This window comes from Ruditapes philippinarum, unplaced genomic scaffold (genome assembly GCF_026571515.1).
Source record: "Ruditapes philippinarum isolate M1 unplaced genomic scaffold, ASM2657151v2 ctg4477_1_1_1_1, whole genome shotgun sequence".
NCBI classification, from domain to species: Eukaryota; Metazoa; Mollusca; class Bivalvia; order Venerida; family Veneridae; genus Ruditapes; species Ruditapes philippinarum.
The window spans coordinates 54636-67181 of record NW_026854852.1 but is presented as its reverse complement, the minus strand read 5'-3'; the positions used below and the strand labels follow the sequence as shown (position 1 = coordinate 67181).

Here is a 12546-nt window from a genome sequence, read left to right as displayed (position 1 = left end):
TGGTCATTATCAAGACTATGGCTGTGATACATATAATTTAGGTCAATATATACAAGGTCAAGGTCACTAAAGATGATGAAATATCCAGATTTTGTCCGGAGAATATCTCCTACACGCATGGAGGGATTTTAATGAAATTTCATAGAAATGTTCACCATTATGAGAAGCCATGTCACGCACATGAACTAGGTCTCTAGGTCAAAGTCAAGGTCACACTTAGAGCTCATTGAAAAACGCTTGTCCGGAGCAAAACTTCCACATGCATAGAGGATTTCAATATAACTTGGCACAAATGTTCACCATTGTGAGGCGGAGTGTCGCGCACAAAATTCAGGTCCCTGCAGCCAAGGTCAAGGTCACACAAAGAGGTCAAAGTTTAGATAAAAATATGAAGATGTGTATAGGGACGATTTAATCATCATTTATTGAGGGATTGTAACACAAATGGTCATTATCATGACTACGGCTGTGACACATGTACTTTAGGTCAATATATGCAAGGTCAAGGTCACTAAAGATGGTGAAATATCCAGATTTTGTCCGGAGCATATCTCCTACATGTATGGAAGAATTTTTATAATACTTTATGGAAATGTTCACCACCATGATATGTATTGCTCCATGCATGATCCAGGTCTCCAGATCAAAGGTCAAGGTCACACTTAGAGCTCATTGAAAAACGCTTGTCCGGAGCAAAACTTCTACATTCATAGGGGGATTTCAATATAACTTGGCACAAATGTTTACCATTGTGAGGCTGAGTGTCGCACGCAAAATTCAGATCCCTGCGACCAAAGTCAAGGTTACACATAGAGGTCAAAGTTCAGATAAAAATTTGAAGATGTGTATAGGGACTATTTAGTCATCATTTATTGATGGATTGTAGCACAAATGGTAACTATCATGACTATAGGTGTGACACATTTAATTTAGGTTAATGTTTGCAAGGTCAAGGTCACTGGAGATGATTAAATATCCAGATGTTGTCCGGAGCATATTTTCTACATGCATGAAGGAATTTTAATGTTACTTTATAGAATTGTTCACCACCATGAGACGTAGTGCCCTGCACATGAACCAAGTCTCTAGGTCAAAGGTGAAGGTCACAGTTAGAGCTCATAGAAAAACGCTTGTCTGGAGCAAAACTTCTACATGCATAGAGGGATTTCAATATAATTTAGCACAAATGTTCATCATTGTGAGGCTGAGTGCCGTGCATAAAATTCAGGTCCCTGCGACCAAGGTCAAGGTCACACATCCTGTGCATATCTTCCCTACTGATTTGTTTTAAGGTTCATTTAACAACACAGTGCCAAGAATAAAAACTTGCTTGCTAGATAACACTTATCCATAATGCCCCCATCTCCATCTAAAGCTTTCGTAAACGGGCGTATTTTGTGACTATGGCACCCTTGTTATCTATGTGGACAAAATAGAGCTTTGAAAAATATAGCCACACCATAAAAATAGCCAAAAGTGTTAACCATAATATAAAAACTGTCCTAAAAAATGGCCAGTGTGTTTGAAATGGAGCTAGATCTTTTTTTACATTACAAAACATTGTATCTAACATTCATGGGCATTTTAATGTCAAGGTAGAGTTAATGAAAAAGTCTAGTTGCTGATAAAAAAATTCACATCTACCAATTCAGCTTTTGTAACTCTACCTTTCTTTAACATTTAGTTCAGTAGTCATAATTGGCGCAGTCTTGGGTGTCTCTTTTGACATGAGTCCCCTTAAATCACGATTGATTTAGCCCTTTGGATGTCTCACTAGCATTTTACTAAGATTTCTTCACACAAAAGTCATTTGAATCATGGCCGCCCTAGGACTAGGGTCAGAAAATGTCCCTGTCCCAAAGACTAAATTATGCATTTAAGAATTCTGACGTTTTCGGGCAATGGATTACGCAGAAGCAATCATAGCCCTCTTGTATTTTCAATATATAATTTTGGTTCTTTTTAGTGTAAGAAGGTACTGTCTGTTCAAAACTTTTATTACTGGCTAGTAGTTTTACATAAAAGAGACATTACCTGTTCAACCCTTGTTTAGATTTTGATGAAACTCAAATATGAAAGGTCCTAATGTATAAACTGGAGATGTTGTACTTCATATAAGGATTATTATTTTTATACACTGCATATAGAACAGAAGTAACAATAAATGGATCTTCTCACATGGTAGTGAAAAAGACATAAATATACCTGTTAAAATGTATTATACTTTCGCTGATGTGATAAATAACACCTTACATAACTTGAGCTACAACTGCTTAATATACCTTTATCTAAATGTTTAAATGTATTTTAATGTAATGTTTATAGAATTAATTAATGCCAAGTGTAATTTACATCAGTCATTGTGTCGTTAGTGAAATGACTTTGTTTATTGCTGAACTAACCTATAAGTTAGTGTTGCTGTCACGTGAACTTATTAATGACTAAAAATGTGTTTGTTTTTTTATTTCAAGGGAAAGTATATGGTTGTGTTTGACCCTCTGGATGGGTCATCAAATATTGATTGCCTTGTGTCTATTGGTACAATATTTGGAATTTACAGATATGTAAGTTTATACAATTGTATTTTTTGCTGCATTTTTAATAATGTAAGTTTGTGTAGAATTGTAGGCCTTTAATTTGTGAGCTCAAATATATTTGTATGTTAGTGAGAGCTACCCTACTCATCTTGGTGTCAGCATGTGTCCCCCACCCCCACCAAAAAAGAAGAGAGGCATATAATTGTTGTAGTGTCCACCATCCATCTATCCATCTGTCCTTATGTCCATCCATCTTAACTGTGTGTCCAGTTAATAACTTTGTCATTTTACTGATGGATTTTAAAAGAATTTTGTGTAAATGTGTAGCACATTGGGATTTATATAATTTTTCACACATATTGGTGTAAGATGAGACATGATGTCATGCACTAGACAAAATTGTGATACTCAATTATCAAAGTTGCACTTAATTATAATCTGTTAAATTTTGTTCTAGACGAGGAATCTGGTATAAGAGGGGGAAGGGGCTTAAATGGATGGAAACATTGTAGTTAAGCATGATAAGATGGAATTTTATACGTAAGAACTGGGATACAGATCCATATTCCAGATAGGACCCAGTGTGTTTCATTGGCCTAAAACATATTGTTTTGCCAAGAAATTTGATGGTGAATTTTATAATAACCATTTTCTGCTCCATTATAATTTTACAAATAGAAAAATAAAATCATAATGGATTACTGTACATGTATTTTCTGAATGAACAGGAAGGTCAAGGCGAACCAAAAGAACAAGATGTCCTTTTGCCAGGTAACAAGCTAGTTTGTGCTGGATATGCCCTGTATGGAAGTGCTACAGCCATTGTTTTATCTACTGGAAATGGTGTCAACTCATTTATGTTAGATCCTGTAAGTTGAAGGCTTTACTACCTATCTTGTTAGGGTATATAACATTACTTATATCTTAGTTCTCATGTATTGACATTTTAATAGAGTTAAAGTTATATGCCTTTTTGTAGCTTTCTCAAAATAGAATATAGATACATGTATTGTAGAAATTGATATGTTTTCTACCTTGAATGAGTTTATCATTGTTATGGTACTTGGAATATTGAAAGGTAAGTCAAAAATGTTTGATTCATAAAAAAGTTTCACTGTTTCTTTATTCAACTCTGAATAGTACTTGATTTGTTAAATTTACAGTAGAAGATTCTGTGAAAATATTACAAATTGCTGTTGTCAACAGTTTTCGTAAATGACAGGATTGAAAGCCAAAATGTACTCAAGAAAGTCTGTCAGGGCTATTTAGACTCTAAAATAGCCAGAACTGTCACAATTGACCAATCATAACATTCCATGTGTCCTGGAAGCCTGGCAGGAATTTTCTTAAAATGGCAGCCATCTTGCCAGTAACAATTTGAAAAATGTAAATTAAAAATAGATAACACTTTCATAAAAAAAATACAACTTCAACTAATTCTTCTAATAATCTTGACAAAAAATATTCAAAGTTCTAGCATTGGAAAAATGAACTTTTAAGAATGAAGACTCCAAGTGCCAGGATTTGAATTTTCCCACCTGACAAACTTAGAGGTCATACTGGTCATCATGATCATTATTAAATACAGAAAAACTAGCTAAATATTTGGAAAGTTACTGAAGTGTTAGGTAAACATTAGGGTTATACTCTTTGTAAAATTGTAAGTATTTGTATATGTGAATGAAAATAAAGGCATTTGAATTTTTAAGTTTTGACTCAAGGTAGAAAAAACTCTTGTTGGCCATTTTAATGAAACAATAAACAAAGAAAATGTATCAATTATTTCTTGAAGAATAACGTCCTTACAGTGTCCTGTATAGTCCTAGAGCCTCAAAATGTCCAATATCATGGTATAGATATCTTAATAACAGATAATTATATAAACACATACAATATGTTTAAATGAGGCAAGTTCAGGAATCCTGAGACAAGTTAGTGTTAAGCATTCACTGAGCATTATCACCCCATTTGTCAATTGGATGTTCATATTAAAATAAAACAAAATTTATTTTAAAACAGATGTGTTCTACATTATCCAGGCCCTAAGTTGATAATCAAGCACTAAGAACACCTACTGACAACTCTTGTTAGGAATTATACTTTTGATTTGCAGGCTATTGGAGAATTTTTACTGACTCAGCGAAACCTAAAGATTCCAGCACGAGGAAAGATTTACTCTTTAAATGAAGGGTATGAGGCTAATTGGGATGAACCAACCAAGGAATATATTAAAAGCAAAAAGTACCCACCTGTAAGTGGTTATTTTATTGACAATTTAATGTTGTGTTAAGCTAAGAGAAATCATGCATAATTTAAAAAAAACAACATAGATGTGATGCAATCTTAAGCCTGTGAATTACCTGTGGAAGAAATTTTCTTAACATCATTTGGTTTATTGACATCATATTTGATGTCTTATGACGTGTAAGCATTTGTTTTTTATGCTGTGCATATATTGTGTAAAAATGCATTTGATAATGTGTCTGTAGTTCTTTATGTCCTCAACTACTCGTGTTCACTTGAAACATCACACATGTCATTTAAGTCATGACTGTTTGTCAGTTTTCAAGACCCCAAAATAATCTCACTGTTACTGTAGAAAACCAATCAATGATTTCACTAAGGTTCTAATTTTACTGTTACAGTGGTTTTTTAGCTCACCTGACCACGAAGTGGTCAAGGTGAGGTATAGTGATGGGGCTATGTCCGGCGTGCGTCGTCGTGCGTCGTGCGTCGTCAACAATTGGGTTGTTAACAGTCTAGCAGTCACAGTTTTGATTGGATCATCATCAAACTTTGTCAGAATGTTGTCTCAATGAAATACAGATCGAGTTCGAAGATGGGTAATCTCGGGTCAAAAACTAGGTCACAGGAGCTAAAAATAGAAAAAGTTTGTTAACACTCTAGAGGCTACAGTTTTCATCCAAATATTCTGGAAATTTGTCAGGAAAGTTGTTTTAATGATATCTAGGTCAAGTTCGAAGATGGGTCATATCCGGTCAAAAACTAGGTCACAGGAGCTAAAAATAGAAAAAGCTTGTTAACACTCTAACAATTGGGTTGTTAACAGTTTAGCAGTCACAGTTTTGATTGGATCATCATCAAACTTTGTCAGAATGTTTGTCTCAATGAAATACAGATCGAGTTCGAAGATGGGTTATCTCGGGTCAAAAACTAGGTCACAGGAGCTAAAAATAGAAAAAGCTTGTTAACACTCTAGAGTGTTAACAAGCTTTTTCTATTTTTAGCTCCTGTGACCTAGTTTTCATCCAAATATTCTGGAAATTTGTCAGGAAGGTTGTTTTAATGATATCTAGGTCAAGTTCGAAGATGGGTCATCTCCGGTCAAAAACTAGGTCACAGGAGCTAAAAATAGAAAAAGCTTGTTAACACTCTAGAGGCTGCACTTTTCATCCAAATATTCTGGAGATTTGTCAGGAAGGTTGTTTTAATGATATCTAGGTCAAGTTCGAAGATGGGTCATCTCCGGTCAAAAACTAGGTCACAGGAGCTAAAATAGAAAAAGCTCGTTAACACTCTATCAATTGGGTTGTTAACAGTCTAGCAGACACAGTTTTGATTGGATCATCATCAAACTTTGTCAGAATGTTTGTCTCAATGAAATACAGATCGAGTTCAAGATGGGTTATCTCGGGTCAAAAACTAGATCACAGGAGCTAAAAATAGAAAAAGCTTGTTAACACCCTAGAGGCTGCAGTTTTCATCCAAATATTCTGGAAATTTGTCAGGAAGGTTGTTTTAATGATATCTAGGTCAAGTTCGAAGATGGGTCATCTCTGATCAAACACTAGGTCACAGGAGCTAAAATTAGAAAAAGTTTGTTAACACTCTAGTGGCTGCAGTTTTCATCCAAATATTCTGGAAATTTGTCAGGAAAGTTGTTTTGATGATTTCTAGGTCAAGTTCGAAGATGGGTCATCTCTGGTCAAAAACTAGGTCACAGGAGCTAAAAATAGAAAAAGCTTGTTAACACTCGAGAGGCTGCAGTTTTCATCCAAATATTCAGGAAATTTGTCAGGAAGGTTGTTTTGATGATATCTAGGTTAAGTTTGAAGATGGGTCATCTTAGGTCAAAAACTAGGTCACAGGAGCTAAAAATAGAAAAAGCTTGTTAACACTCTAGTGGCTGCAGTTTTTATCCAAATATTCTGGAAATTTGTCAGGAAGGTTGTTTAGATGATATCTAAGTTAAGTTCGAAGATGGGTCATCTCCGGTCAAAAACTAGGTCACAGGAGCTAAAAATAGAAAAAGTTTGTTAACACTCTAGGGGCTGCAGTTTTCATCCAAATATTCTGGAAATTTGTCAAGAATGTTGTTTTGATGATATCTAAGTCAAGTTTGAAGATGGGTCATGTCCGGTCAAAAACTAGGTCACAGGAGCTAAAAATAGAAAAGCTTGTTAACACTCTAGGGGCTGCAGTTTTCATCCAAATATTCTGGAAATTTGTCAGCAAAGTTGTTTTGATGATTTCTAGGTCAAGTTCGAAGATGGGTCATCTCTGGTCAAAAACTAGGTCACAGGAGCTAAAAATAGAAAAAGCTTGTTAACACTCGAGAGGCTGCAGTTTTCATCCAAATATTCAGGAAATTTGTCAGGAAGGTTGTTTTGATGATATCTAGGTCAAGTTTGAAGATGGGTCATCTCAGGTCAAAAACTAGGTCACAGGAGCTAAAAATAGAAAAAGCTTGTTAACACTCTAGTGGCTGCAGTTTTCATCCAAATATTCTGGAAATTTGTCAGGAAGGTTGTTTAGATGATATCTAAGTTAAGTTCGAAGATGGGTCATCTCCGGTCAAAAACTAGGTCACAGGAGCTAAAAATAGAAAAAGTTTGTTAACACTCTAGTGGCTGCAGTTTTCATCCAAATATTCTGGAAATTTGTCAAGAATGTTGTTTTGATGATATCTAAGTCAAGTTTGAAGATGGGTCATGTCCGGTCAAAAACTAGGTCACAGGAGCTAAAAATAGAAAAAGCTTGTTAACACTCTAGGGGCTGCAGTTTTCATCCAAATATTTTGGAAATTTGTCAGGAAGGTTGTTTTGATGATTTCTAGGTCAAGTTCGAAGATGGGTTATCTCCGGTCAAAAACTAGGTCACAGAAGCTAAAAATAGAAAAAGCTTGTTAACACTCTAGTGGCTGCAGTTTTGATTAAAATATTCTGGAAATTTGTCAGGAAGGTTGTTTTGATGATTTCTGGGTCAAGTTCGAAGATGGGTCATCTCAGGTCAAAAACTAGGTCACAGGAGCTAAAAATAGAAAAAGCTTGTTTACACTCTAGTGGCTGCAGTTTTGATTGAAATATTCTGGAAATTTGTCAGGAAGGTTGTTTTGATGATTTCTGGGTCAAGTGCTAAGATTGATCATGTCCGGTCAAAAACTAGGTCACAGGAGTTAAAAATAGAAAAATCTTTTTAACACTCTAGTGGCTGCAGTTTTGATCCAAATTTCCTGGAAATTGGTCAGGAAGGTTGTTTTGATGATTTCTAGGTCAAGTTTGAATATGGGTCGTGTCCGGTGTAAAATTAGGTCACATTGCCCAAATATGGAAAACTCTTTATAACACACTAGAGGTCACATGTTTGACTCAGTTGTCATCAAACTTGGCCATGATGCTTGTTTAAGACATTGCTTGGATGCGGTTGTGTCAGGTGAGCGATCCAGGGCCATCATGGCCCTCTTGTTTATTTTAGGAGGGTAAAAAAGTTTATGCAGGTAGATATATCGGGTCAATGGTAGCAGACGTACATAGAACATTGCTGTATGGAGGAATATTTATGTATCCTGCTACAAAAGATGCTCCTAAAGGCAAGGTAAACCTGAATCTATTTTTCAAGATCATATATTACGTGAAATAATATACTGAGGATCAGAAAAACTTAAAACCAAGAAAACTGTTGAAAATCTTATAAAGATTGACTGGGGCGTGCACTTAAAATGGAAAGCACTGAAAAATATAATTAAGATTTAGCTTGGAATTTGTACAAATTTGTACAGTAGGACTTCTATGTGTTGATTTTCTTGGTGAGAAGAAGTAAAAAGAACTTTTTAATGTGTCAAATTTTTTAAGTGGTCCATATAGAATAAATCCTAAAGATTTTACCATTAATAAGTCACAGCCCTTGAATTCTAATTTTAACACCTTTGATCTTGAAATATTTTTCACACCTTTTCTGGCCGCAATGATGATTGCAGATCAACTTGTATGATGGGTGTTAATCCCCCAGTCTTCGTATACGTTACTATGTTTGTAAATCTGTTTTGTTCTTCTGATGATGATTCAAATATAACATTGTGTGAAACTGTCCAAATTTGTTTCATTACTGATCACATGAAGACCTGAGGATGCATGATAATCATGTGGGATATATTTATTGTAATATGATAGTAATTGTCCTTTCCTTTTGTTATATCTTTTGACTTAAGTCCCTTCAACTTACCAAAGTTTTACTTTATTTAGTGCAATTTTAGACTGTTTAAGTGAAAAGTGTTTTAAGCACTTACAATTTTTGGTCATGTTGCATTATAAAAATAATAATTTTGGAAAATCAGAGTGGGAGATTGGTCTGAAATTTCGCAGTTTTAGACCTACATCAAATTTAATGGTTATAAAAATCTCAAAAAGATATATTTAGTCATGTCATGTCAGTAGAGTCCTTTAATAGGTGTGTCTAGGTCACAAAAATGCAAACTCTTTAAGCGGTGACCTTAAAACTGTGTTAAATGTTTAATGGACTGTACAAAAGAACTCTTAGATTTGGACATTAACTTTGTATCTTTATGACAAAATATGCCATTAAGTTTGTATTTTGTTGTACTTGACAAGATTACAAAAGATATCCAATTAAATAGTAATTATTTTCTGCTATGGCCGTACACAAGACAGGTCTGTATGATCAAATTTAAAATAAATGTCATCTAGTCACAGTTTTCTTTTAACAAAGGTAATACATGTACATGTATATAAAATTATTCTTAAACTTCTTCGGCTATTGGTCTAATACTAACATCGGTCATTGAATTTTATACCCGGTTTTTGGCTAAAAACCAACTGACTGGTTTAAACATGACACCACTGCCTTTTAAGGCCAGCATATAAAGAAACATACACATTTATCTCTTAAATAAAGAAGTAAGATACTTCTTCAACAAGCCTTTTATCATATACCATTTATATTTTATTGCTTTGTAAGTTAGAGGTATTGTAAAAACTAAAGTTTTACCTTCAATGTTACAAGTTTATTTGAAGCTGCAAAAAATGAATTGATTCCTTAAAATACCAAGTGAATTTTCATATCTCCATGACAACCTGTTTTCATTGTTGTTTTCTATTTAACAGTTGAGACTGCTGTATGAATCTAGCCCGATGTCTTACATCATAGAGCAGGCCGGTGGTCTGGCTACAACAGGTACACAACGCATCCTTGACCTTCAACCAACAAGTATACATGAACGATGTCCGGTCTATATGGGATCTAAAGATGATGTTCAAGATGTTATTGATACCTACAAAAAGCATGCAAAATAGACTCATCAATGTTTACAGTGAAAACTGTTTAAAAACTCATATTTTTTAAGAGTTTGTATGCTGTTGATTTTCTTTAAAATGATATACCCAAGTTAAGACTGGTAAACATTCAAGGATGTCTTCATTATGCGAGTTTATATGTGATGTTTTATGTATGCGAGTGTCATGTTTGTCAAATGTTAAAAATGTATGACATCTAATTTAATATATAAAATAGTATAGATGATAAGAGGGATTTTATGATGTCAGTTCCTGAAGTTAAGGTTGTAACAATGTAATATGCCTATTTTTGGTTGTTTTTTATCACATGTTTATGCATTACTTTTTTACCATCAAGTTAAACAAGAAAACCAACTCATGTACAATCAGTCTCTAGATCTTTCATATATACCATGATATTGATTTTGCACAGTCCATGTAAGAGGAGGTAAGTTTAATTATAACGTGCATGTAGTACAATATTATCCTTGCTCACCATCACATTTTCCTTTCACATATTTCTGAAGTAAGGAGCCTAGATTATCTTCCATTTTGTTCAAATTTAGACTCTGGTCTGATAATTGACTTACATCTGAGAGTGTTTACTTATATAAGGAAGTAATAGTGGTAAAAAAAGATGGATGAAATTTAAATCTATGAAAATATCATATTGTGCATTTAAAATTGGAAATACTTAAAAGTAGATCATTTTCTGTTATATTGTGTTTAAAAACATCAAGTTTTACATATAAAGAATCCCCCTCATTTGTTTATTTCAAGACATAGAAATAAACTTGATTCAAGTTTAATAACTTTGTCTACCATATTTATGAAGTGATCTCCCCTTTCGAATCTGAGTAAATGAACCTTTATTGCAAATTGGTTACTGTGGTATCTGTGTATAACAAACCTAAAACAGATTCTTGTGATGTGATGTACTTTATATGATTTATTGTTTGGTTCCTTAAAGTTGAAAAAATAACACCAAAACTTTTCAGAATGTTAGTTATACTTTATTGTATTTTGTATCAGGCAAAATAATCGATGTTTTAGCATTCCAATCTTTATCTTCAACCAGACAGTTTAATATTGATCATTTTAATTATTTGCTATCACATGATATAGGTTACTCATGATGTTATTGAATTAATATCTTAATTTCAGTCAACATTTTGTTAAAATTTTAGGTCCCTTAGGGAATCCTCATCAAATAAAATAATTTTTAACCAAGAGTTAAAACTTTTGTGTGACTGAAATTAAATTTGTTAAAATGTTGAAAACATTTGAAAGAAATTATATAAAAAGTGCTTGGTAGACTACTGCAATTTACAAGTTTTTGTCATTGTTTTTTATCCGATTTTGTGCCATACATGTATAATAAAATATGCTAATCAGAGGTTATTAATTTGTTTACTGTAAATATGATTTATGTCTCACAGAGAACTGAGAAAATTGTAATATTTTACATGAGCAAGTAGTACAAATGTTGATAATTACTCAGAGAAATGTTAGATATATGTCATATTCAACATAAACAAAATTTCTTGTATGTTTTATGCCTATTAACTAAGCAGTATTTTTTATGAGAGTTTTCATTGAACCTCAGGAAACAGATGCACATAGTCACAATGTCGGAACTTGAATGGCTGTGGGAACAAAAGTAATTATAGTTTATTGTCATAATTGTAGTGTTTATAATTTTAGTGATGATATTTGCCAAAGAAAACAAGACATATTTTGTGTGTGCAAATTTACACAATCATAAAAATTAATACACATGCATGCCAACAAGTTAAGCAAAGTTTTATCTCTCACATTGAGAAAGTGTTTCCAATGAAAAGTAAATAAAAATAAATTATCTTTGTAGGAATAAATAAATTATTTGAAGATATACTATGCAAACATACTGGTGTTGGTTAGTTATCAGGTATAAATACAATGGTAAAAAGTTACTGTTTCAGTCTTTTTTCTTAAACCAGTGTTCAACCAGCGACAAAAAAAAACATGTATTTTAGTCCTTGCGTAATATTGAGCTCACCTTGTAATCAGCTTTTGTCTGTTGTGTGTCAGTTTTGCCATAACATTTCTCATTTCCTGAATCACATTATCAACTGTGATGAAATGGTATATAATCAGTGAATGATCCTTTGCCAAAATTGAACATTTTATAAAAACAGCTGCCTGAAGAGCAAAGCATTCATCTTTTCTCAGTGCTGGATAGTAAACTGCACATTTTCTAAAAATGAATTCAAGGTCACAATGACCTTTCACCTTTTAATGTGAATATTGCACCTGGTCTGCCATCTGTCCATAATTTTGTGTCTGCTCTGTATATTTTGAACTGATGTTAGAAAATTGAAATTATTTGGCAGAAATGTTAACCATAATGCAAATTAGGTGTTTGCTTTTTATCTTTTGAAATGATAAATTGAATTACTCTGTAATAAGTCCAGATATAGTTACGGTTCTTGAGCACTGCA

At 33.5% G+C, this 12546-nt stretch overlaps 1 protein-coding gene across 1 annotated transcript; it reads left to right on the top strand.

Moving 5' to 3' along the window:
* Positions 1 to 2471: 2471 nt before the first annotated feature.
* On the top strand, positions 2472 to 12018 carry LOC132741306 (fructose-1,6-bisphosphatase 1-like; the record flags this gene model as incomplete). The annotated part of the gene is given in 5 exon segments (XM_060729434.1): positions 2472 to 2564; positions 3266 to 3406; positions 4651 to 4788; positions 8253 to 8372; positions 9899 to 12018. Coding segments are annotated over 5 exon segments (681 nt in total), but the record flags the coding sequence as incomplete, so codon positions are not given.
* Positions 12019 to 12546: the final 528 nt, after the last annotated feature.